The following is a 25556-nucleotide window of genomic DNA, read 5'->3' as shown; positions in this document are numbered from 1 at the left end:
GGCGTAATGTATGGTCACACTTTGTTATTTTGGGTAATTAATCACACCCTCCTAGAACAATAGGAGATGAAGGACGACTTAATGAGTCAAAAACCACTTCAGTTATCATGAAAATGAAGGAGTCAAATTAGCAAAGAGTTCTGCCCAAAAAATAATCAGAACTAGAGTCATTAACAAAGCAAGAGTGTGGTGGATGATGACTTGGTGTGACTGTGTGTTGGTCAGACGGTGTACGACGTAACGACTTGCCGCCCCCTTCCTTTTTCGCCTTGGCCCTTTTCTCTCTCTCACCACACACCCCTTCAATAACAGCATCATCTCTACCAGCACCAACATCACCATCACCACCTCGCTATGGACCTCGACTGAGAAAAAATGTCCACCATGACCAGCCTCGAGAGGAGTCTATCCTGCACCTCCAGTACCGCCCTCTCCATGTCTCCTCGCCTCTCTGCCCGAGAAACTACACCGCCCGGCTCAGAGCTCTCTTTCGCCCATCTCCATGACCGTGTGAACCAACTGGACACGCGGGTCCTCGAACTTCGGTCCAATCTTATGACTAAGGAGAACTATGTCGACCGCCGGAATCGCGAGGATGAACATCTACGACGGGAATTTGCCCATCAAAACGCCATCTCGAATCGCATCGACTTGAACGTTATCGCTCTCCGCACAGATGTCGACCAGATTCGCAGTAGCATTTTGCATCTCAAGACGACTGTCGGTCAGTCGTCTATGGAGACTACTTACACGCGGAGTGATGTCGACCGTCTTCAGAAGAGCGTGGATCAGCTTCAATCCGATGTCGCGCAAATCAGGTCGGATTCTTGTGCCGCGCGTATCGATATCGGCAAACTACAAACCGCTACCAACCAGCTTCGTTCCGAATTCTCCAATCTCTCCCGAATTTTTATATCTTTCGACACTCGTATGGATGTTGTGGAGTCTCGCCTGGATTCTATGGAATCTTCTATGGAATCTATGAATTCTCGCATGGATTCTGTGAATTCTCGTATGGATTCTATGGATTCTCGCATGGTCTCTATGGATTCTCGTATGGAAACTATGAATTCTCGCATGGCTAACATGGATGCTCGCATGGAACTTGAGAATCGGATTCGCTTCAACTCTCTCACGCACACAGTCCATGCCAATTTAAAGCCCGTCCCTGTCCTCTTGGAAGATGGTTCTCTGGAACTACCCAAGTATTTCCCTCGCACCATTTGGCGATTCTGGTGCCTCAAGAAGCGAAGCAGAGGTGAGCAATATAGTATGACAGATAAGTCCGAAATATGCAATGCTAACCCACCCTTCAGTTCATCGCTTGGCTGAACTCTGCGAGTTCTACCAACTTCAAGGCTACCAGGACTGGAGGCACATGCAATCTGCGGCGGAGATGTTTGCCAATGAGAGTGATTCAAGTGACGCCAGCGATAGTGGCTACCCTATCACCCTCAATTCAGCCGTTTACAGGTATCCGGAGGCAGCTCACCAAGCCTTAGCAGCAACCCTGGGTCTTGTGTACTCTAAGATCCGCAAGGAAGTTCGCAAGGAGATGGGTGAAGGTCTAATTGCTCCTCGTCCTCCCAAACGTCAACAAGAGGAGGTCGCCTCAACAGGCACCAGTACTAAGTCCAAACCTGTGAAAATGCCTCGTCGGCCCAGCGTTTCCGATTCTTTCATGCAACGTCTGACGTCGGGGGTTGACCAGCCATATGCCGAAACGGCATCCTCTGGTTCTGGACCATCCCAGATACTGGGCTGGAAAGCTTTCTCCGATGTGTCAGAAGATGTTAAAGGCAAGCTACGGTCAATCGACCCCGACGACCTTGGCGCTGTACTCCGTGCTTTGGAGCAAGGGCGATTGAAGTTGAAGCCCAGTCGATCTGAGAGGATGAACATGTCACCTACTGAGTCGAAGTTCAGCAGCAACCCCTTTCGAAAGGCGGCTGAGCCGGCTCACGAAGAGGTGCCTACTGAGCCGCACACCGTACCCGCCACTGTTCCTAACCCTGTACCTACCCATGTACCTACCTCGGCACAGAACACTGTTCCCACTGAAGTTGCCACGGTCTCTTCGCAGGGCAGCAGAGCCCGGCGGGCCTTCATTGACGCGCCAGCAACTGTTTCGGATTCCGAAAGTTCATCGTCATCGTCATCGTGATTATTGCTTGCACGATTTATCAAATCCGTATCATGAAAAAGAGGCAGCTTGTCCTGCTTTTACCATGATCCTGGCTCGGCCAGAGCGGATCTTGTTGTTTTTAAAGTTACATCAACTGGGGAAGAAGGTGCCGGTTAGAGTTTTGATTGATTTGCATGGTTCTGCGGGATTCGATGATTTTGTCTATTGCGTTTCAGCGTTGTTGAATACCCTTGAGTTTGCATGTTCGGAGTTTGATTTTATGTGATTTAGCTTCATACCCTACCTGCTTTGGGTTGTTTAGCATTTGTTGTCTTGATTATGATGATCAATTTGATTAACTCTATCGTGGTGCAGGTTTCCTGTCCTACCGATCGAGTATATGAAACCGTCCAACTTCGCTTCTATTGTATCATTCGTGGCTTGCTTCGCTACATACCTGAATAACGACTAACTGGCTAAAATGGCTAGTGAGGTTAGGCATGGGTGCTAAGGACGTCTAGTCCGACCTGCACAGCAGCGTTGTAACCCCCCGCCAAATGGGACCCATTTGGCACCACCAGCCGCCCGAGTTTGGAATGGCTTGCGTGCTGATCAATTCTACAATGATGGCGACACTTTTAATCAATGATTAAAGGTGCCGCTTAGAAGTTGCTAGGGGCCCCGGGGAGCCAACTGCCCCCGGGAGGCACGCCCCACGGCCAGCCCTGAGAGGCCCCGCCAAGGTAGCTAGGTAGCGCCTTATCCACTAGTTCCCACCGCGTACCGTGTGCGAGAACCCCGGTCCCCCCACTCTGACCTTTCTAGCCTAGTCTCTATCTACACTATCTACATACTCTCCGACATCATTTTGATGAAAATTTGTCAAATCCCTGTGAAAGTGTACAAAAAGTTTTTAAAAAATTGCTCTTAACTATGGTGGTGGTCCGAGCTTTCACCAGACCCAGTTCTTAAGGCCAACACGCTCAAATTGTTGGATGCCTGACAGGCTTAGTCAATTTCGAGTGGAATAATAAGTTATGCAGTCATCAACTTCATGGTTCGACCACTGATGAATTTGTTATTTAGTATTATGGTACAGTTAAATTTCCACCTTTTGAGGATTTAGTCATGCTTCGCCTTGTAAGGCCCTCTCATGTTTCTGGTTCGAACAAATCATGTTTCAAAACTTCCATCACCTTGTCCTCGTCCACATTCTGCAGATCAAATGAGGATCCAGGTAGACCCGAAGCATGAACTTCCGCCCCGTCCTGCTCTGTTGGCGCACTCTTCTCTGCTGCTTCTTCTGGGCCAACAATGCGAATGTATTCTTCTTCCAGCATGAATGAAGATGTGTCTTTTTCTGCGAGTAGTGTTTCCGCGGATTCTGGCAGCACATATATCGTAGGGAATTCCATGACTGTTCGCTCACGCAGTGCGGCTGCCAGTGTCATTAGCGGTGCCAGTGGTACCAGGACTGGCTTCTTGACTGTCGTTCGTGGACGATGGAGGTAAAAGTGTAGACCACGATGCGGGCCAATTGGTAGGTCCTGTGGTTTCTCCTCCACTGTTTCTGTAGATTTCTCAACGGCTTCTGAGATCTGCGCCTGCCCCGGTTGCTCACCAGTGGGCTCGGTAGTCTTCTCCGGCTCGGTCGCAGTCGCAGGCGGGACTATATCCGTCGAATCCTGCACCGCAGCATCACCCTCCTGCTGATCCGGTTTCTTCTCCTCCTTCGACGATTCACCTGTTTTTACCTTCGATGCCGGGAATCCACGATCATAACAATCCGCAAGAGTATGACCCTCCAAACAATTCCGAAGATTCTTCACACCGGCCGCAGAGATCCATTCCACAGACCAGCTGAGACACTTATGCCTATAACATAAAATAGTCAGAAAAAGTCCCATGAACATAATCCCTGGGGACCTACTTCGGATGCCATCGCGAATTATTCAACTTATTCCTTGACATTCCTCTCGGCGCCCGAATGACCGTCACAGCACCCTCCTCGGCACGGCGCAAAAACGCGGCTTCACCCTTCACAAGTCCTTGCTGCGGAATTTTCCTCTTCGGCCCGGACTCATCTCCATCTCCACTTGCGGCTTGCCCACGCCCAAGCTCAATCCCCCGATTCTCAACTTCTCGATCCGCGCGCTCGAGCGAGCGTTCAACGCCTGTGATAAAGTTGAAGTCTCGGTCGAAGGCTGATTCAGTGGCTAATTCGCTCCGCTTGAGGTAGGCGGCTGGATCGCGGACGCCGGAGCATTGGGACCAGAGTTTGTGGCGTCTTGTGCATGGCAGGGAGCAGGTGCGTGTTGAGCAGCGCGGACAGCGGTATTTTGGGGGGTTGACATGGCTGTTTGGGTGGTGTTAGATCCGGATACTTGGCTGTTGATGTTTTGGAGTATTTGTATTACCATATTGAGCATAGTTCGCTCAGTAAAGGGTCAGAGGAGTCCATTTTGGTGGTGATTTGGAGAAATCGGGGAAATGCGACTTTTGAAGCTTGGGAAATTTGAGACGCTTATCCTTATCGATAAGATTATTGTGTTGCCTCAGGCAATAATATTCTAGCAGTGGGGCATTTCATCATAATATTTCGAGGTTGATCTTATTATTCATACTTACTCAACATTCTACTCCGAGATGTACGAACATTTTTCTAATCTCAGCATAAGATCACAGACGGGTGTTAGTGATCCAACATTGCATCATTTTTGTGGGAAGTCTCTGTTGGCCAAATAGTAGTAGAACTAGTGTGAAGAAGTCCAACATATTTTAGAACCCGGAGTGCACATGTGCCAGCCAAGCTTACCTGTATCTAGATACATACTTGTTGAACCAACGGGGGTGTTATTCACAGGGCCTAGCTATGGATTTAGATGACTCGTCTAAATATTGAAGTCTGTGATCCGAATACAATTTTCGAAGCCATTCTCGTTCAGGCTTGGTCAGTCATCATAGGTGTAGCTGCTAACTATGAGGTGCATCCTATGCGCATAATTGAAATTGCATCAACAGCACCAATAATGGTGACCTCGGAAGATAGGATAATCAATGTATTATTTTGAGTTGTGTTCCAGAGAGAAAGCTCTGGAATGAGATCATCCGCGTGCATGATGATCAATCATTCATCCCCGCCGTATTTCTAAGCAACCGTGATATTAACCCCGAAACCTCCTCCAGGGCTATTTAATGCCGACTCCTCAACACAATACTGACTATACAAACCTTTCCCTACAAATACCAATTTGAAATGGCTTCCAAGGCACTTGCTGTTATTGCTGGCGTCGGCCCCGGCACGGTTCGTCTTCAATGCCTTTCTCAATAGCCACGCTCTAACTATTGTTCTAGGGTGCATCTATCGCCAGGCGTTTTGCTCAATCCTACAATGTGGTCGTCCTCGGCCGCAATCCTGACAATTACAACCCTGTTGTTCAAGAGATTACCTCGAATGGTGGCCAGGCAGTCGGCATTAGCACCGACGTTAGCAACAGCAACAGCGTCAATGCTGCCTTCGATCAGATCGAAAAGGAATTTCCAGGCTCACCACTGGCAGCTGCTATTTTTAACCCTGGCGGTGGTCTTGTGAGAAAACCTTTTCTGGAATTGACAGAAGATGATTTTTCGAATGCTCTTAATAGCCAGGCGTATGTCTCACTCCATCCGAATCTATCTATGAGTCTACAGTATCAAAATGCCCATCTATAATCTGATGCTAATCATTCAACAGAAAGGGAGGATTCAATTTCTCCAAACGTGCTCTGCCGCTTCTCCTCAAAGCCAAAGACTCATCCGCCCACCCACCAACCCTGATTTTCACAGGTGCCACTGCTAGTGTGAAAGGATCAGCCAACTTTGCGTCCTTTGCAGCAACCAAGTTTGCTCTTAGAGCGCTTGCTCAATCGCTAGCGCGTGAATTTGGGCCTCAGGGCATTCACGTATCTCATGCTATTATTGATGGTGTTATTGATATCCCTCGTACTAAAGCATGGGTCTTCGAGCATGAGGATGCCAAGCTGAATCCCGATGCTGTAAGACACCCACCACTGAGTTTTCTTGCTACGGTCGCTAATTGTTTTTAGATTGCTGATTCGTACTGGCATTTGCATACTCAGCCACGAACTACGTTTGCTTTCGAGTTGGATCTCCGGCCATACGTTGAGAAATGGTAGTGTCAAGTGGCTTCTAAAATATGCAAAGCTCGCTAGCTTTACGGAGAATGTTTAATTGCATGCAAAATCATTTATCACTAGGGTTTTTTTGACCATTTTCAAAGTAATTGCGGCAGTATCAAGCAGTATCAACCTGAAGGCCCTGAAGATCTCGGAATAAAATACGAGAAGTACATTGCCTGATAGCAGTTATAACCTCATTTTATCTACTTAAAAGACTATAGTTTCTAGCTGAACTACTTACAATCCCTTATTCAAGGTATTCTGCGTGACATTGTGGACTTGAACTGCCTGGACCTTTCATACTTCGTGATTACCTAAGTAGTTGCTTAGTCAGCAACCAAAACGTCATCCGGCCTTGAGCTCACCTCCGAAAGCTCGCTTCTCCAAGTTCCTGTTTTTACCCCACACTTCAAGGCTATCAATAAGCACAATGGCAATTGACGATGCCTCGCCCCAGGCAGGCTCATACCTAGGCGACAATGCCTCGACCGCCAACCCTTCAACACAGACAACAAGCCCTACCTTCCGCCCACCGAACTTCGCAGGTCTCAAGATCAAACCTGAGCTCCTCGTCCGCCCTGACCTATTCACACTATACTTCGGATTTTTCGGAAACTCAAACTGGCAAAGCATAGCCAAAGAAAGGATCGTTGAGAGACTGGAGGGCACATGGGTCATGACTGGCCGCAATCCCAGACAAGAGGAACTTGACGCATTTACCGTACACACAACCAAGGGCATGTACTACGGTCGAGCTGGTATCCCGGTGTCTACTTTCATCGGTGCAGCATGGATGTACAGAAGGGGAGCGAAATATTTCCCAGCCGGCGTCAATGCGAAAGAGCGCTTGGTCTTGTTACGTCACATCTTCCTCACCCAGAGGCAGGAGTTCATGAGCGTAGCGTCCAGGGTTGCATTCAGACTGTTCTTCATCGGAACGCTCGGTGGAATCCTCTCGGGTATGGCGTCGGCGTACGTCAATGTGGGTGGACTTCTTTCCGATCCGCGGTTGGAGGAATGGAGACGGGACTCGAAGGCTTCGAAGGATGAGGATATTCGCAAGCGCAAGTTGCAACTTGCGAGTGATTCCTATCACAGGGCGCGCAAGTCGGTTGAGAATAAGGTGCAAGTGGGATCATCTGACTATGATTCTGGTGTGTCTGAAGCTCGTGGTAATGACTCTGGTATGGGTGGCTTTGAACCGGCTCAGTCTCAACAGCAGTACGGCTACGGCCCATCTTCTGATAGCCCATCCACATATGAATCGCAGCCCTCTCAGTCACGCTCTTCCGATTTCTTCAGTGCTAGCGACGATGATGCCAGCCCGACTGCTCCTGAATACCGTTCTACAAACCCCGATGGTTCACCTATGAGCTCTTGGGACCGTATCAGACAGCAGAACGCATCATCGAGACCTCAGCCCCCTATGCGTCAATCTCCCCAGGCATGGGGTCAATCGCATAACCAACCTAGTTCCGACTCCGCTCCTGCTGCTGCACAGGACCGATACGACTTCGATAAGAGCCGTGAGAGAGAGCAGGCTCAGGCAGAATTCGACCGGATGATGGAGGCCGAGAGGAATGCCTCTGATGAGTCCACTCGACGGGGCTGGGGATCATAAGTCTTAATTTTCTAGCCCTATCTCCTACTGTACACTACAGCTACTCTGAATTTTCCCTTTTTATGTGAATACCGATATTTGAATTGAAAGTTCCTATGATAACGCCTCATAACGTCGTTGTTAGCCTTCGCAGGCATGGCTGTAGACACAGTATTCCATCTAGTAAAAACAGCTGTCGAGATTGTAAACGAGGGGAAGCACGAAATAAAAACCTGCAGTTTTGGCAAGGGGAAGTATTGAGAAATGAAAATGCTAGGAATGTGTATACGAAAAGGGCTTAGGCGTATAGGGTACTTGCAAATTGTTTCAAGTGATCAGGTATGAGATCAAAGCATATGAAGGGGGATATAGCAAGTGAGGGTATAAGAACAAGAGGAAAAGAGGGGGAATCAATATGAGAGAGGAGGACGCGGTGGTTCGCTAAACATAAGAACATCAAATCATAAGATCAACGATATCAAACCGAACGTCAAAAGGCAAAAATCAATGCAAAAATATAGAAAATTCGTATAATGTTCAACCTCACGTTAGACCCCGTAGCCTGGTCCGGGTGTATAAGCCCTCGAGTGCAGCAGTTCATACGGCATGTCATTCTCAAGAGCGTTGGATCCCCATTCGGTTGCTGTGCCCCATGGCTCAACACTGCGGCTAGTACCTCGAATACGCGTAAGACTGCGTAATTTGGTTGCGAAGCTCTCGTTCGAGCTGCGGTTGCGGCGATGCTCGTAGGAGGTACGTTTGCTGGACTTGGAGTCACCGACATCGACATGGATGGTTGGGGCGGCAGTCATCGCTCGAGGAATCATGCGACCCATATCTTCGTTCTCGATCGCAACGTCGATAGTGGCTGAGGACTGTCGGGGTGAGGTGGGATCCACGGTAATTGGGAACGGTGGTGGAGGCGGAGGGGTATTGAGGTGCTGTAGCTCGGGGAGAATTGGAGGAGGAGGTGGAGGAATCATGTCTTGCGGCGCTGGCCTTCTCTGCATTGCGTTCTCAATTGTCTCCTCAATGCTCACGGTAACTTGGGGCGAGGTACCGGAGACGTAGCCTCCTGAGCTGGTACGACGGTGGCCCATGTTGCGAGCACGGCTGCTGGAGCGGCTCCGGGGAAGATTGGGGTTGAAGTGTGGATGCATTGGTAGTTCAGATGGCACTGGGGGTGGGTTCATGTATTTGGATGCCTTGTTTTCTGGCATGGGGACTGACATGGACCGTCCGATCCTCTCAGCCGCTTCGCTGTGGTACCGGTTATCACTTAGAGCCTGGGAACCATAGTGATCGCTTGAGATGGGGGGAACAGAAGGTGGTCGGTCTTCTCGGCCGCCGCCATACTTGGGGTGCCTCATGGCTCGAGGCGTCGCTGGCAGTCCCACGGGTTGCCTTGAACCTGATGAGCTTGAGTCGGAGCTGCTGCCATATTCAGGCGATCTTTTGGCTGGGGGAATTTGATTTCGTGACGGGACTCGCGGGAAATAAGAGTTCCCATGGAAGGGAGGGGGGCTTTCCATGGGCGATCGAGCAGATTGCAATTCTCCTGGGAAGGGGATATTAGGTGCAGAAGGATTGCGTGCTAGAGAAAGCCTACGGGCTTCCAGTTCGGCAGCGGCTAACTCTCTCCTCTTTTTCTCAGCCAAGGTGACAAATGGCGTTGTTGGAGATACTTGCTCATGAATGTCATTAGCAGCCGAAACGGGCCTACTTTGACTGCGTCCATGGGCGAAGACGTCTTGCCCAAACATCTTACTGCTCAGAACGTCTTCTTGCCCAAAGGCTTTGCTGCTCAAGGTGTCTTCTTGTCCAAATGTCTGAACTCCTTGTCCATAAATCTGATTGCCCAAAACATCATGTCTTGGTGTTTCGTTGTTCATCTCTTGTCCAAAAGCTTGGGCGCTAAGAGTGTGCTCCTGTCCAAAAGGTTGAGCACTCAAAGTACTCTCTTGTCCAAACACGAGAGGGCTCAAAGTCTCCTCCTGCCCAAAGGCTTGAGTACTCAAAGTCTGCTCTTGTCCAAAAGCTTTACTGCTCAATTGCTCGAAGCCCTCAGGCTGAGGCAGGAACTCAATCTCAACGGGTTGCCGAACTTCGGGCACGCTGTGGGACACCTTGTGCTTGGACTCAGGGGAGGGTTCCCGTCTCGAGTTAGTTCCCTTTTCCCCACGACGACGGCTTGCGCTTCGGTGGTGTGAGCGTAGTCGCTCCCGGTTCCCAACAACAATCCGGAGGGGATCGTCTACGCCATCATGTTGAGAAGATTCCTGACTAGGCAGAGTCATTGGCAAGGACATTGGCAAAGGCGAAGATGGCGACCGAGCAGCAGAGCCTTGACGGTCAGTACTACGACCCCTGGATGAGGGATCCAATCTTTCTAGGGCGACGCGGCTTGCAGTGTGTCGACTGGAAGAACGCTGGCGATTGCGTGATCCTGCCTTTCTCATCCTGCTGCTGCTTCGGGCACGTGAATGGGACTTCTTTCGTGTTTCGTCTCGTTTTTCTGTTTCCCCGATGTGGTAACGTGCGAGCTCATCAGGCGACATGGGAACTGGGGATGAAGGCGATCGTTTCGCAGGCTGAATGTATCGGCGTTCGTTGCGGCCACGAGTCTCCTGGGATGCCTCACGCAGGTTTGGGCCACCAGTGTCATCGGTATTTCTTCTTGCTCGTCCAGAGCGCTGACTGCGGTGACCCTTTGCGTGGTAGTTGGCCTCGTCCAGACTGCTGATATACTGGTCGATGCTGTGGCTGCTCACACTCGGACTCTTGGCAGAATTGTAACTATGCACTGTTGAGGTACTCTTTGCACTGTGAAGCAAGCCAGAATGGTTGCGTGGGCTGGCGACTTCCTCTGCATGAATGAGTTCAATCTCAAGCCCGGCTGGCTTTCTATCACGGGAGCCATTTCGGATATCAGAGTGGTCCTTGAGAGCTTCGAAGAATCCAGCTGCTGGCGATGGGAGGCCCTTGATGGATGCAAACTTATCTGAGCCTTGAACAGCAGTCTGGGGGCTTGGCTTTATCGAATCCTGGCCTGGAGTGTATTTCGTTGCCGAGAGTAACAATCCATCACCGGATTCGTCTTGACTCTGCTCCTGGCCGCTGGCCTCTTCGGCCTCTGAAGTCGAGCCATAGGCACTGCCAGTATTGTAGGAACGAGCCCGGGAGAACGTTGGGGGATGCACATCTACAGGGGTCTCGCCAATGGAAGGAAGACGGCGTCGGTTGAATGCAGGCGTGTTAGTCCGGGATCCAATTGCTTGGTTCAGACTCTGTATGTTGTTGAGCTTCCAAGAACCTAATCCACCTGGAGACAAAGCCGAGTCAGCTACAGCAGACTCGGCGATAGGTGTAACACCAGGCGCGTTTGTGGGTGTTCGGTCATCGGATTTCAATCCAGGGAATCGGAACCGATTGTTGCCCGGCTGCGCGTCGAAAGATGTTATGAGTTTTAACGCAGGAGTCTTGCCAGCAGCTCGTTGGTTAGATGCTGATTTCGGTCTAGATGGAGGAGCACTTGGCTGCATGGATTGCATAGACTGTATAGGATCAGGCGAGGCTAATGGCGATTTTCCTCGAATTATCTCGGCGAAAGAAGCCGCCTGCTGAGCAGCTGGCGAAGTCCACGGCTCAGTAGGCTCGGCACCGGTGCACATAAAACAGCGAATAGCAAGTTGTTGCTGGGAATGGGAGACCACATACTCTCCCCATCGTCTCACGAGATATGATTGGCGTTGCCAGTCTGATGGCATTAGAAGACATGTCATGAGAATGGCCTCCATGAAGTGATTGCGCGATACGTAGACCTCGATGGCATCATTGCTGTCTCCCAGACCAAGGAGAATGGAAGCTGCAGTATGAATATCTCCAATTTCCAGTAGCTTTTGCACGAAGCTCTGTCCAACTTTGTTTGCCTGTGCCTGTCCACTCATTTGGCTCAAAGCCAAAAGCATCCAGTCCGAAGTAGTCGTTGGTCCGGCGCTGATCATTTCAGCCATTTGATCTGTGTCAGTCTCTCCCAGCCATTGTGCCAGAAGAATTGCACTCTGACTTCCTGGTGCATGGCGACTCCACTCATCTCTGATCAAATCTGAAATATCCCCTTCCCAGCCAAAAACTACGCTAAGCATTTGTTGCCGCAGATCGTCCGGGGTCAGATGGTTTTCGTCAAAAGGCGGTTGCGCTTTGTACGGCACATCGTTCAAACGTGCTCGCATGAACGGAAAAAGATCAACAATATTCCTCTCAGCAGGGCTCATCTGCACTTCATTCCGTAATCGGGACCCAGCCCGAGAACTCTTGACCGAAGACATCGATACCGACGAGGCATACGGGAAACCGGCTGAAGGCTGTGGTGTATCGCGGCCAGCCGATGTCATTGAAAATGTTGTTGACGTCTGTCCAGATCGACTGGGTGGCGAGAACGCATCAGCTCTATACTTCCCAGATGAAGCCTTAGAGCTAACAGATTCCGTTCTGCTTCTTGACGAGGCTGGGCTAATCAGATCTGCCCTTTGCTGCCTCAGGTTATCGAGTCCGTTTGAATCAAAAGGTGTTCGTCGAACAGTTGGTGGCTCTCGAAGCTCTGGGGGATCCTGTAGGCGCCGTGGAGACATAGTCTTTGATCTTTGGCTCTCGGATGTGACCGAACGAGGAATGACTGGAACATGTTGCACGTTGGCCACCATTGCTGGGTTGTCAACATCGTACTGCTGGACTGTGTTATTCGGGCCAATGGTGAATAGAGTCGCAGTGGCACCATGGTTTGCCAGCCCTCGCACTCCTTCTAATGTAGGTATGGGTTCGTAAGTTACATGCTTTGTTCGAACATCCCAAGCCCAAGTTTCTCTGTTTCGGGACGAATTAATACCAAAAATTGGATAACTGAATGAGAATCAGCTTCACTCACCCTTCAAGATATTGCACAATCTTTCCATTCTTGGACCACCCCATCCACTTCGGATCCGCCGAGGTAGAATCAGATCGTTTTAAAACACGAATCACTCTGGGAGCTTCTTTCCCTGGCGGCTTTGATACACTCCAGACTCTCAAATCTCCATTTGAAGCTTGTGTTGCCAACATGTCTGATTTCTGTTTCGATGAGGAGGCATGCCAGGCGAGTGAGATAATTGGTGAAGGTCCGCGAGAAGTAGTCAAGGTATGGAGGATAGTGAATTGAGGAAGGAGGGTTGCAATAAGAATCGATCCATTTTGATAACTGGTGGGTTCGAATTGATTAGAACAAATCCAAGAGATATATATAAGCAGGATCGACATACCCAATCGCATAGGTCCGACAGTCCATAGCCGGGGCAAGAGAAGTGATGGGATCAAAGATGGTTCGCGCGGAAATATGTTCCGAGGTGGAAGGCTCGAATAGAATAACTTCACCTTTGCCATTACCTAAAGTAGGAAAAACGTAAGCAATCATATCAGGTACACAGGCCATGTTCTTTCTCATACCAAATGCGACATTCCCGTTGCGCATCCATGATGCAACTCGCAGGTGCTCGAAGGACGCAAATCTTGCGATTTCTGTGCCGGTGAAAATATCCCATACAATTGCTGTCTGGCCTACATCGTAGCTGACCACCAGTCGACCCGCACCACGCTCGCTCACATTATCCACTGATATAAATTCAATATTTTCCTGGTGGCTAGTGAACCGTCGTTCAACAGCAAGTGTGTCATGGTGAAGGCACAGAATGGTGGTATCCTGTGTATATAGAAACAGTGACGCCGTTGCCGCACAAGGCTCAAACTTAGGCTCTGATGGTGCTTGCGGGGCCATTGCTTTGAAGCTTTTCGAGGGTCGTGAATCTGACGCCAAGCTCCTACTCCGTGTTAACCTATCCATCTTGTTCTATTGTATGCTTTCTGAATCAAGTGGTCAGAATTGCCGCCAATCACCAGAGCGACCTTTTGCAAAAGCTAGGTTGTTGCTCCAGGTCGCCAGTGGATTGAGTGGATTATAAGACCCCACAAACCCACACTGTAAAAGCAAGCAAGGAAAGGAAAGAGGAAAAATCAAAAAAGAAAGATCAAAACTCACCTGATTGCGTTCTTACCAGGTCAGAGGTTACTAATCGGCCACGACCCTAGACCGTCCAAGGCAAAGGGGAAAATGCGCGAATACCGCCAGGCATTTGGAAACTTTGGGGAAACGGATCTTAGTGCCGGACAAGGCGAAAGGATTGCAGGAAGCTAGGCTGTTCGCGATGACCTGGGCCGTAATAAGGGAGCGTTCGAAGCGAGCTGTGGGTGATATGCGACCAGGCGAAGATTGGCGTAATTTGAATGCACGGGGGAGGATAGGAAAGGGAACAGGGATTCAGAAGGAATTTTGATTGCCACGTTCATCACATTCCATTAGCGTGGAAGGGCTTAAGTTTGTGACAGGACGTGGGGTGGAGATGGGTAGCAGCAGGGGTGTATATCTATACTATATACGCATATAAAATCTGGCACCACCCTGGTCGTGGAGCCCAGATTGGGGATGCGCTTACTCCGGTAGGACAGAAAGCTCAGAATTCGTCCAAAAGGAAGCAGAGGGGGCGCCGGTAGCCGATCAGAATCTTGGAGTCATCGAGCCATGGAGCAATCGGGGTTGGCGCCGGGGCACGACACAGGGCGCTTCATTTCACGACTAACCATACAACTGGGCCGCCTGGGAGACACCGAGAATCCACCATTGCCCGAAAAGATGGAGACTGCCAGAAGTATCACATCATTAGCGGAGACGGTGAGATCGAGCCTTTCCGGTGGCTGGGGTGCGTGGCTCTAGGTCGGTGGGACTGCACCAACGAGCATGCAGAAACGAGGTAGAAGAAGTTACGGGTTTAGATCAATGCAGGAAGCTCCCGAATCACAGGCGGGAACCATAAAGCATCTCTGGTTTCCCTAGGTAAGGAAGTGGGTCCTACGATATCAGAGAAAGCGCGTGGAGTCGATCCAATTATTCTAAAGGGCCCGTGGCCTAAAGGAGCTGCACGAAATTGGTGACGAAATTGACAGCCGTTGAGTCTAATGGGCTAATGATCCGAGAACTTCCCAGTGGCTATATGGTGTGGCGGATAGAGAACGGGGAAAGATACTATTGGAATGCAGCGTCCCGTTGCGAAACGTGAGAATTTACCCAAGTCGAGTCAAGAATCCCAGAAAACATTAATTGATTTATTTTCCTCTTTTCCTCTTTTCCTCTTTTCCTCTTTTCTGATTTTCTGAGACAAGAAAATGTGAAAATCCAGTGTGATAGAAGAGATCCGTGCAGTTAGTTGACAAGCTGCACCTTTCGTCACGTTCCATCCACCAATCACATCTCATCACTGCTGATCCCTCGGCGCCTACAGCAACTCTACTCAACCAATGACCTTTCATATCTCATAAGGAGGTGGGAAAAGGCTATGGAACGTGACTCTTGAGGGTCCTCGAGGCAGCCTATGGAAGCACTGAAATACCTTACGAAGATTCCTCTCGCTCTATCTTTTCCGCCCCGAAGTTTCATAAGGGTTTGGGGGGAGATTATATACGACGATCATTTCGATGGGTTTGCTTTTCTGTTTCTTCATGCAAATCAAGTGCAGGCCCCTGGCTTATGTGATGTGACCGTGTGCTTCAAGTCGGGGTGCTGCTTGCTGCACATCAGGCACACTATATTGTGCGTTCTCAGAGGAGCTTGGGCCTCTGCGGAGTGGTATCGGGGAGAGGGACAAGGCACACTTGGAGACTTTTGCAATCGAACTTGGAACGAGGTCGGGAGACTGCTTTGCACGATCCGGTGATCAATCCCATTTTTACTTTCCTCGAATTGGTAAGAGTTGCGGGAACTGGTTCCTCGTTGAAAAGGCGATCCGCGGATATGTTGATCAATAGACGCTCGGTATGCACCCAGCACTTTTATGATATAATCTTATAGATCCTAGTTTTTTATCACGAGATACACCTTATATCAAGCCTCATAAATTTCATATCCTTTCCCATTCACTCATTAACCTTTCAGGATCGATCTGGTGATTCTTTTGCGCTTGTGATGGCCATGAGGCCATCCCCGGGCTGCGATCTCGTATCTGGCGTGCGGGGGCTTATCTCATCCTCGGACATTGACTCACTTCACGTATTGAAATCAACCTAACCAACATGTTCGCTAATATATTTGACATTAACCTCGTCAACTACAACCTGTTCGCGCTTCCAATTCAAAGACTATGCTCGTGCTATAGTTTAATTCAACAATGTCCGATCCCGAGACCATTGTCATTATAGGGTAAAAAAAAGTTAACCCAATACAGCCTGGCAATTTCAGTATGACCCGACTAACGATATCTCAGGGCCGGCGTGATAGGTCTTTCGACCGCATTATGTATCCAACAATCACTGAGTCCCGTACAGTCTGTGCTCTTAGTGGCCAGGGACTTCCCATCAGATACATCCGTTAACTATGCCTCCCCATGGGCCGGAGCGCATTATCGGCCCGTCCCGGGGTCCTCGCCACAGGCGCTCCGTGAAGCAGGTCAGGCACAGCGAACTTACGAGTTCATGAAGCGAGTCGCCGCTGATGAACCAGGTGCGGGCGTCAAATTCATTGAAGGCGTTGAGCACCTCGAAGCTCCGCCGAATGAGTACTTGGATGCGCAAAGCGTGCTGAATGTTTATGAGCACCTCGATGGGTTCCGTCATCTGACGAGTGACGAGATGCCCAAAAGCGTGAAATGGGGTGTTCAGTATACATCTTATGTTATCAATTCTCCGGTTTATTGTGCACATATGCTACGCAAGTTTGTCCTGAAAGGTGGGGACACGAGGCAATATAATCTTGCGAATATAAAGGAAGCATTCTCTTTGGCTTCGAATGTGAGTGCTGTGGTAAATTGTTCTGGGGTTGGCTTCGAGGATCCGAAATCATTCATTATCAGAGGTATGATCCCTTTCTCGAAGACTAGATTTTCTGGCGGTTGGGGCTAATATGAAGCTCTCTATTGACGTACAGGTCAAACCTGTCTTGTTCGCAATCCTGTGTCAGCGACTATCACCCGCCAAAATGAAGATGGGTCCTGGTCATTTTGCATCCCACGTCCATTGGACGGTGGGACAATCATTGGTGGGACGAAGGAGCCTCATAACTGGGACCCCAATCCGTCCATGGAGACCCGAGCAAGACTTCTTGACAACGCAAAAAAGTGGTTCCCTTTCCAACCGGAAAGTGGTGGCCAGTTTGACGTGGTTCGTGATATAGTCGGACGGCGACCTGCTCGAGAAGGCGGGATGCGAATTGAAGTCGAGGAGCTCGGGGAAGGCAAACGAATCGTTCATGCATATGGTGCTGGTGGACGTGGCTTTGAGCTCTCGCGAGGTGTCGCCGAGGATACTGTAGCATTGATGCTGGAGAAGGGGATTTTGCGAGAGAAGGCAACTTTGTAGCCTGTTGAGTAACATCCTTATCACTTGGGCTAACTATCTGGGTCCCATGATATAATATGAACAAATTGTCTACGTTTTGGCGGCCATGGAAAGGGCATAGATGTACAAGGCCCGTATCTTGTCCCATCGTCGAGGAGATCAACATTGGAAGCTTAAGAGGACCTTGTAGGCCAGTGGGGTTTAAACATCGAGAACCTCGACAAAGCTATATATACCAGTGGGAATCGTTGTCCTCAGCTTGGAAATCATGCGATACTGGGAATAAACGGACTTTTTGCTACCAAGCAAGCTGTCATAACAAGATATCAGTCGTTGGATCTTCCGTCACATAAGACACAGGATCTTCTCAAGACCCTCTGCCCTCGTTACCATCCACCCGCCATGCCCCTCTACTAGACAAGATATGGTTTAGAGAGGATATAATGGGAAAAGGTGACTGGGTGAGCCTCGAGTGACATCACGAGGCCATACAACGCAAGATTTCGGTGCATCATGACACAACGCCGAACACTTGGCGATTGTAGCGATCACTCGTCATGGAGATCCGATCCCCGTGGGCCGACAGGACCGGCCTGGGTATGGTCGGTCTGCGGAATCCGGTAGGGATCGGTCCCTTCTCAAGGACTCACGAAACTGGTCTCGCGAGGAGATGAGGGGGCTCAGCCCGCAGTTGGTACTTCAATACCAGGGATCCCATTAAGCTTGCCCATCCGTTCCTCTTCCTTCTGCTCGCGTATTTTCTCAGTTTCTTCGCGCAGCGCATCCAAATTGAAGCCATCATCATCGTCATCCGACTCTTCATCACTGCTGCCGTCATCCTTCCAGTCACCAGCCTCGAACAGTGAGCGACCGGTTGCCTCCTTGGCCTTCTGTGCTTGCTCCTCGGCGGCCTTCTTGCTCAGACGCTCAGTCTTCCACTTGGCGAAGGTCTCCGGTGTGACCGGTGTCAGTTTTCCGGTCAACAGATGGCGCTCAGACTCCAGCCAGTCTTCCAGAGTGAGGGTGTTCAGCGGTGACTTGTCCATCAGGGCCTTCTCCGCCGCCTTCTGCTCCTTAGTCTTAAGGACGAATCTTTTGCGATAATTAGTACAAAGAACAAAAAGGCAAGAAGATTATAAGGGAAAGTTGCACATACCCTGGAGGCAAGCTGTGCTTGTACATGCACTTATCACCACCATTCGGACAAACCCAGAACCAACCATACTTCTGGTTCTCCACAGCCTCAATAAAGAATTTGCAGACCTTGTCGGTAGTCGTCCGTGGGTTTCCATGTTTGCTCAGCACGACACTGCGCAACTTCTCCTCGTCCCACTGATCCATAGTATCAGCCTTCTTAGTGTCTTCCTCGCCTTCCTCGGCATCACGCGAATCGGTGTACAGATCCTTCTTGGCCGCCTTGCGCTCAATGTTCAAGTCATGACTGAACTTGCACTTGCGACCCTTCTCACAACCACCCTTCTTGTGGAATTGGCACAGAACAGTCTTCGGGTCGACACCGAATGGAACTTTCTGTACTTGGACGGGCTTGAAGAGCTCTGCAGCCTCCTTCTTAGCTGCCTCGGCAGCCTTCTTTTCGAGCTCACGCTGGGCCTTCTCAGCGGCTCGTTTCTTCTCTTCGGGGTTCTTGTTGGATGCGGCTTGCGCGTTCAACTGGGTGATTTGTCTCTTGGCGGCTCCTCCTTTTTTCTGTTGGTGTTGTGTTAGTCAGTTATGCTTTAAAGGAGGTTTTGGTGTAGTCGAGGGCATTTGGAGCATGTAGGCGGGCGTGCGGATTTTTTCCGGTGACGTACATTTTTCATGCCGAAGGTCTATGAAGGGTTCAAGCATTAGTGGCCATTTTTCGTCTCTGTAAAAATTCATGTAGGTCACATAGTACGATACGAACCTTGTCATCGACAGTCTTCGTCTTCTTCTTAGGCTGGTCGGCCTTTTTGGGCGCCATCTTGACGGATTGCTCTCGTGTGAGGCCGTGTAGGGAAAGGAAAAAAAAAAAAAAAAAGATGCGCCCGGTCGCGCGAGTCGCTGTTCGAGATCTAAATAACGCTGATGCAACCCAAAATAAAGACAGGGAAAGGCCCAAAGTAGGGAAGTCAAGGCAGGGTATGCTGTGAGCTGAGATTGAAGAGAGAGAGAGAGAGCCCTCCACAAATTCGAGGGGTGAGAAGTGTGGCGGCACAATCTGTGACTGGCCAATGACCGCGCGGGCCCTTCAAGTATATCCCAAGGGTTGAATTCCACGCAACCCTCTGCAAGTTTCAGTATAGCATGAGCTTGATGATTTAGAAGAAAAAAATCAAGAAACTATGGTCTCTGATGTCTCTTTTCATAAATTTCTTCTTTACTTTATACGCTCATGCGTGGTGAATTGGCCAAATCCGACCGGAGGAAACCATTTGCGTCATAGCCCCAATTCTCCTCCCACACATCATATTGCACACCGTAGTGGAAACATCTCTCCTACGGGGATAGCAGACATTATTTTCTCTTCCTTGAATAGCTAAAGTGAAGCACTAGAGTGATCTGCCTTCCCTACATTACTTTCAATATAATATCTGATTTTGATTTTGATTATGATGTTTATAGCAAAGGATTCTTCATGAGCAGGCTGCATCTAGTCGTGTTTTCCCAATTTTTATCGCCGCTACATGGATCCCTGAAGATGATGAACTACCCAGACTGGGAGGTAACCAATTCGACAGTTCAGCTGGGCCAAGTTGCTCTACAGACAAGAGAAATCCAAAGCAGTCAAAGGAAAAAAGAAGTATCCGGCAAACCATCCCGCAGTCGCCTGAATGAACCCGTATTTTTCATTTCTGGTCGTGATAGATATTCCGAAGGCAGCTATCCTGATGATATATTTAAGAAACCTCCTGGATCTTGGAGGACTTCTCCTCCTCAAGCTCGGGAAGCTCATCCTGTAGCCTCATGGTTAGCACAATGTACATATTGTTTAGAGAGGATAGAAGCCCGAAGACCAAAGTTACTCACATCGTCCTCCTCGTCCTCACCACCCTGGGCGCCAGGGAAACCACCAGCACCACCCAGAGCACTAAGGTCGGGCATGCCACCAGCGCCACCAGTCAAGGCACTCAGGTCGGGCATGCCACCCTCGCCGCCCATGCCGCCCATGCCGCCGAGCTTGGAGAAGTCAATGTTGCTCAGGCCACCGCCCTCGCCGCCGCCCTCACCACCAAAGCCACCGAAGTTGTTGGCATAGTCATCCTCGGGGGCCTCGTCCTGCTCATCCTCATCGACCCACTGGAATCGGGTCAGTTCACCATTTCAAGCACAAAACTCCACGGAAATTGCATACCTTGTCAAAGTCGGTCTTCAGGTAGTGAACCTTCTTGCTCTCCTTCAGGAGACGGGGCCAGAACTCCTCCTTAAGCTCCTTCTTGCGCAGCACCATCTCAACTCCACGGTCGGTGTGGTTGACCTTGCTGTTCTCGGGGTCGATCTCGGCGTAGAACTCCAGCTCGGCCTGGTATGTGACACCCTTGCGGGAATCACCAGTGAAGGAGACGGTGGTGGGGGTGAGCTTGAACTCGGCCTTCTCCTTAGGGACCTCGGCGGCCTTGATGCTCACGTAGAGGTAGTTGCGCTCGGCATCATCGGCGGATGAGCGCTGAGCCCAGGTAACTGAAAAACCACACAATTTCTAGGTCAGCCTTTTTTTTTTCCTTCTCATTTAAAAATCTCCAACAATCGACCCGAACAGAATTGCAAGAAGCCGCGCCCCACTGAATTTTCAGGGACTAGATTAACGTCATAGCGGTTGTCTTTGCAAAATGTGCAGGTCCGAGTGTTTGGAGCAGAGCGGGGAAGTTGAGAGCTGTCTCAACTTACCTTCGGGCTGTGCGATAGGCATAGTGGATGGATGAATGAATGATAATCCGAAGATGATTCAAGATTATAAAAGGGGAAGTGAGTCCTTAAAGAGATGAAATGGTGAGTGTAGTGGGAAGAAGGAGAAGCTCTCTTTGAAAGCATGTACCGCATTCACTTCACCTAATGCTAGAATGTACTGGAAGCACGGTCGGCGGCTGTTTGCTTGGTTTGTTGCCTAGTTCAAGCCTTGTCTTTCAGGCGAAAGTATGAATTTGGGGACGTCACAGGTTTTCTGACTAAGCCCTTCCTGCCCCCTCCAACAAGTTGCCCCAGGCATCGCAATCCCGATAAGACATACACAAGGCTCGAGCATTCCTTTTGAAGGACTCTGCCTCGTTCTTGGTGCTCATACTGCTCCAGAGCTCCCGCTGTTCCGCCATTCCCTGCAGAATATGCGCCTGGGCCCTCCACTCATCCCACATTGCTCAACACGTTGAATTTACGATTCGGGAAACAGACCAGCGAGACGGCTCATACTTCTGTGGTTTACTGAATTGTCTTAGCGACAATACCAATACCATTATGGAGACCTTAAAAGCGGTCTTCTTTGGGCCTGACCCCCAAGCTCAGGTAGGCAGGACACTTATTAGCCGTCAGGTAACACCGCATTCGGTTTCATCCGCTGACTGATAGATTGTTAGATGAGAAAATGCAATGCCCTCATCCGCGCAAATACTCGGCAACTCGATCGGGACCTTTCTCAGCTCAAAGCCCTTGATAACAAGACCCGGATGTATATCATTAATTCCTCCAAGCGAGCTCAACGAAACCCATCGCAAGCCAAACAGGCTAATAGCGAAACCAAGACCTTTGCCCGGGAGCTGGTGCGAATTCGGAAACAAACCTCACGCTTAAACACAAGTCGAGCACAGCTACAAAGCGTTGGGATGCAGGTTAACGAGGCCTTTTCTGTTCGCAAGATTCAAGGCAGTCTACAGAAGTCAACAGCGATCATGAAAGATGTGAATACATTGGTACGAATGCCGGAGCTGCAATCTACGATGCATCAGCTCTCTACGGAGTTGGTCAAGGCTGGAATAATCGAAGAAATGGTGGACGATGCCATGCCTATTGATGATATGCTGGAATCGGAGGACCTTGAGGCCGACGAAGAGGTAGACAAGATTTTGCAGGAGATTCTGCAGAGCAAACTTTCTCAAGCCCCGGCCAAACCCGAGTCCCCAGTCGAGGAGGCCCCTGTTGCCGAGCCCGAATTCGAGGACCAGGAGGCGACACTCGAACAAATGCGCGATCGCCTGGAAGCATTGAAGAGTTGATCTTTCACTAGCATTACCCCCTTCTCTTTTACTTCAATGTCTCATTCTTTCAAAGCGCCTCGCCCCCACTGCTATAGTCTCTGGTTGTCTTTGTTTATTTTTGGGAGGAGTTTTGGGCATGATTCCATGATCTGTGTATGCAGGCTGGACCTACATAGAATGAATGAGATCTCACTGCTGTTTCGTCCTATTACTGTATTGCGGTACATCTTCAACTCTACTTTGCTAGTAACATAAGATTAGGCCACTATCTTTCCTCCGGAATAGATACCATATGTCCAGCATCACCATCCAGGGAGCTCAATATTGCCCACTGGTATCATTGTATTTTGTTCCACATCATAATGGCTTCACAAAGTGACTGCCTACCTTTTAAAATGCATGATATCAGCCTCGCTGCAAACATGGCAAACACCACCACTCGGGGTGCCCGACTTTCCAAGAATAGACTAGCGTGCCGCGCCCCATTGACTCCCTTTCCCTCCAACCCTCCTGGTCTCTCATTCACCCTCTGCCCTCACTGATCTGGTTTTTCCTTCCTTCTCGGAGAGAATCCCCCCCTATCAAGTGCCAACTAAACTCCCTGCCGATCTTCTCTCACAAGGTCGCTCTCAAATTTTGAGCGCATTTGTCATCGACGCGTTCTTCTTGCAACCAAGGAAACCCGAATCGCCAGCTTTTCCCATCTCTTCTCGCAACTCTTCATCATGTCCGCCAACCTGGATAAATCTCTTGACGACCTTGTCGGCAACCGCCGTCAAACCGCTCGCCGTCGCGGCAACCGCCGTGCTGCTACAGCAGCTAAGCCCTCCGTTGGAGGTGTGAAGAAGTCTGCCAAGGCCACCAAGCAGGGCGCAAAGGCTGTCCACCCTACTCCTGCTGCTCCAACTGCTTCTAGCAAGATCATCGTTAGCGGACTGGTATGCTCAAATCCTGATTTGCCCTTTTGCATCCATAGACTAACTTGTCCAGCCTGCCGATGTGACTGAGGGCAATATCAAGGTATGTTGATCCAGAGGCCTTCGCCTTGGCTGTGATCGCCATCTTTGCTTTCAAACGCTTCGAGGTGCAACCAACGTCGACTCGTGTTCCGACCTGCCACTCCTATATTCCCCATGGTGGTTGTCGCCGTTTGTCTGGCACAGACAGGTTGCTCCTTCCCAAATACTTCTGCGCATTCTTTGGCTGGCATCGCATGAAGCGGGAAGTTGAGCACTGTCCAGTACTCTGTCAAGGAGCTATGTCTTCCATGTCAATGCTTTTTGCAAGGTGATCTGCCCGCCTTGCGAATTCTGAGGACTGTGCCAAGGATAGGAGATCGAAAGAATCCATCCTGACCCGTTTTTCGAAGTCCCGCTTCACTTTTTTCCTACTTTACGTTGTTAGCTTCAGAGGGACATCAGCGAGCGCACCGGTAAACAAACGGATTTTCCTTTTGGCGACGAGGGCTTCACACCTGTTAACCGGCTTTTCTTCATGAGTTTCCGATCGGGGCTCTTACTGCCACATGGGGTGAATCCCATTACAGTTATCTGAAGACACGGTAGTTATCTCCAATGGGCTACCAGGTTTGTCACTTGGAGAACTATCACGAGAACATATGACAAACCTCCAGCTAGTGTTACGCAGTGGGCGTGGGAATGCGTGTACAAGGGCGCTTTAGGAGTACAAACCTGTCGTTCAAGCTAGTCGCACTCGATTGATGATTTTTTGAACTTGGGAACGCTTTTGAAAGAAATATGTGGATGTGTGGGATAGGTTTTATATGAAGCACGGTGGACAACGGTATCATGTATAAATTGGTGAATTTGCATGTGGTACGGAGTGGAAACTGAGTCTTGGGAAATTTGGGATTGGGCTTGGTCAATGGACCACAGCCGTGTGCTCGCTGATGCTCTCACCGTTGGATTGTTCACGTTGTCGCCGTTGTTTGCCTTCGACACTCGATCGCCATTGATGCATCTGAAACAATCAGACGAAATACTGATCGCCTCTCTACGCTTTAGGAATACTTCAACAAGTCTGCAGGTCCCGTTAAGCGGGTGATGCTTACCTACAACCAAAACGGAACCAGCCGCGGCATTGCTTCGATCATCTTCGCCAAAGCCGACACTGCTGCCAAGGCTGCTAAGGAGCTTAATGGGCTCCTTGTCGACGGTCGTGCCATGAAGGTTAGCAAGAGTTACTGGCGATCTAGCTTTTTCCAATTATTAACAAATGTGAACAGATCGAGGTTGTCTACGATGCCTCCCACGCGCCTGTGGTCCCCGCCCCTAAGCCCCTCAACGAGCGCATTGCTGCGTGAGTGCCTTCTTATGTCCAACTACACGCAATTTCCAGGCACTAACTCTTAGATAGCCAGAAGCAAAAGTCCAAGCCCAAGCCCGCCACTGCTAACAAGGCGGCTAACCCCAAGACTACTGCTACCCGTGGTCGTGGTGGTCGCGGCCGCAACCCCGGCCGTGGGAAGCCCAAGAGCATCGAGGAGCTCGATGCCGAGATGGTTGACTACTTTGCTGGTGGTGAGAGTGCCCCTGCTGGCAACAGTGCCCCCGTCAACGGCGCTGCTCCGCAGGCCAACGGTGGTGAGGACCTCGGTATGGCCGAGATTTCGGTGAGTGATTGCGTATCTTGACTCTTTGATGATATGTACTGACGATCCATTAGTGAATGTCTTGACAACGCATCGCACATAACGTCTTTTGCTGTCCCTTATCAGGCATGATATGGGATCCTGGCTTTTTCTCTTGGGGGACTTGATAGTTGATGCGCGGGCCATATCTTCTGCCGTTCTCCCCCTTCTTTCTTACCTGTTTCTTATTTTTTTTTTTTGCTTTCGTCTTTCCGCATTTGTTTTATCTGGGATTTTTCTTCTTGTTATGGGACTTAATTCTTTATCGCGGCAGACGAATGGGTAAGAGGGTGGCATGTATCTACAATCAAACAAAGAACATTCAAACCGATCATGATTCTTTGATAGCTCTTAAGCATTTCGAACCATGAAAGTTAGGCCGAACCATGAAAGTTAGGCCGAACCATGAAAGTTAGGCACCGAT

General features: G+C 49.8%; 10 protein-coding genes across 10 annotated transcripts; 6 read left to right on the top strand and 4 right to left on the bottom strand.

Moving 5' to 3' along the window:
* Positions 1–375: 375 nt before the first annotated feature.
* On the top strand, positions 376–2164 carry N7503_005577 (uncharacterized protein; the record flags this gene model as incomplete). Its single annotated transcript, XM_057065124.1, has 2 exons — positions 376–1258; positions 1317–2164. The coding sequence occupies 2 exons, from the start codon at positions 376–378 to the stop codon at positions 2162–2164; spliced, it is 1731 nt and encodes a 576-aa protein (XP_056922867.1).
* Positions 2165–3276: 1112 nt separating this feature from the next.
* Positions 3277–4586, bottom strand: N7503_005576 (zinc finger HIT domain-containing protein; the record flags this gene model as incomplete). The annotated part of the gene is made up of 3 exons (XM_057065123.1): positions 3277–4000; positions 4056–4481; positions 4543–4586. 3 exons carry the CDS (start codon positions 4584–4586, stop codon positions 3277–3279), a joined length of 1194 nt encoding a protein of 397 aa, XP_056922866.1.
* A 795-nt stretch (positions 4587–5381) lies between these two features.
* Positions 5382–6300, top strand: N7503_005575 (oxidoreductase, short chain dehydrogenase/reductase family; the record flags this gene model as incomplete). Its single annotated transcript, XM_057065122.1, has 4 exons — positions 5382–5429; positions 5480–5775; positions 5859–6159; positions 6211–6300. 4 exons carry the CDS (start codon positions 5382–5384, stop codon positions 6298–6300), a joined length of 735 nt encoding a protein of 244 aa, XP_056922865.1.
* Positions 6301–6733: 433 nt separating this feature from the next.
* On the top strand, positions 6734–7924 carry N7503_005574 (putative endo-1,3(4)-beta-glucanase; the record flags this gene model as incomplete). The annotated part of the gene is made up of 1 exon (XM_057065121.1): positions 6734–7924. The coding sequence occupies one exon, from the start codon at positions 6734–6736 to the stop codon at positions 7922–7924; it is 1191 nt and encodes a 396-aa protein (XP_056922864.1).
* Positions 7925–8451: 527 nt separating this feature from the next.
* On the bottom strand, positions 8452–13709 carry N7503_005573 (uncharacterized protein; the record flags this gene model as incomplete). Its single annotated transcript, XM_057065120.1, has 3 exons — positions 8452–12766; positions 12828–13136; positions 13198–13709. The coding sequence occupies 3 exons, from the start codon at positions 13707–13709 to the stop codon at positions 8452–8454; spliced, it is 5136 nt and encodes a 1711-aa protein (XP_056922863.1).
* A 2440-nt stretch (positions 13710–16149) lies between these two features.
* N7503_005572 (FAD-dependent oxidoreductase) lies at positions 16150–17335 on the top strand (the record flags this gene model as incomplete). Its single annotated transcript, XM_057065119.1, has 3 exons — positions 16150–16181; positions 16246–16832; positions 16905–17335. 3 exons carry the CDS (start codon positions 16150–16152, stop codon positions 17333–17335), a joined length of 1050 nt encoding a protein of 349 aa, XP_056922862.1.
* A 659-nt stretch (positions 17336–17994) lies between these two features.
* Positions 17995–19277, bottom strand: N7503_005571 (translation machinery-associated protein TMA46; the record flags this gene model as incomplete). The annotated part of the gene is made up of 4 exons (XM_057065118.1): positions 17995–18406; positions 18471–19021; positions 19126–19143; positions 19221–19277. 4 exons carry the CDS (start codon positions 19275–19277, stop codon positions 17995–17997), a joined length of 1038 nt encoding a protein of 345 aa, XP_056922861.1.
* A 916-nt stretch (positions 19278–20193) lies between these two features.
* On the bottom strand, positions 20194–21203 carry wos2 (Hsp90 cochaperone SBA1; the record flags this gene model as incomplete). The annotated part of the gene is made up of 4 exons (XM_057065117.1): positions 20194–20250; positions 20324–20593; positions 20649–20974; positions 21182–21203. 4 exons carry the CDS (start codon positions 21201–21203, stop codon positions 20194–20196), a joined length of 675 nt encoding a protein of 224 aa, XP_056922860.1.
* Positions 21204–21745: 542 nt separating this feature from the next.
* N7503_005569 (ESCRT-III subunit protein VPS24) lies at positions 21746–22500 on the top strand (the record flags this gene model as incomplete). The annotated part of the gene is made up of 2 exons (XM_057065116.1): positions 21746–21793; positions 21865–22500. The coding sequence occupies 2 exons, from the start codon at positions 21746–21748 to the stop codon at positions 22498–22500; spliced, it is 684 nt and encodes a 227-aa protein (XP_056922859.1).
* A 658-nt stretch (positions 22501–23158) lies between these two features.
* Positions 23159–25385, top strand: N7503_005568 (putative RNA annealing protein Yra1). The gene is made up of 6 exons (XM_057065115.1): positions 23159–23420; positions 23473–23502; positions 24507–24671; positions 24728–24801; positions 24859–25114; positions 25168–25385. Exons 1-6 carry the CDS (start codon positions 23208–23210, stop codon positions 25168–25170), a joined length of 741 nt encoding a protein of 246 aa, XP_056922858.1. The 5' UTR covers positions 23159–23207; the 3' UTR covers positions 25171–25385.
* The last annotated feature ends 171 nt before the right edge of the window (positions 25386–25556 follow it).

Source organism: Penicillium pulvis (genome assembly GCF_028828015.1).
Source record: "Penicillium pulvis strain IBT 33274 chromosome Unknown contig_23_segment0_segment0, whole genome shotgun sequence".
NCBI lineage: Eukaryota > Fungi > Ascomycota > Eurotiomycetes > Eurotiales > Aspergillaceae > Penicillium > Penicillium pulvis.
Note: the sequence above shows the minus strand (reverse complement) of the source record. Positions and strands in the feature narration are given on the sequence as shown.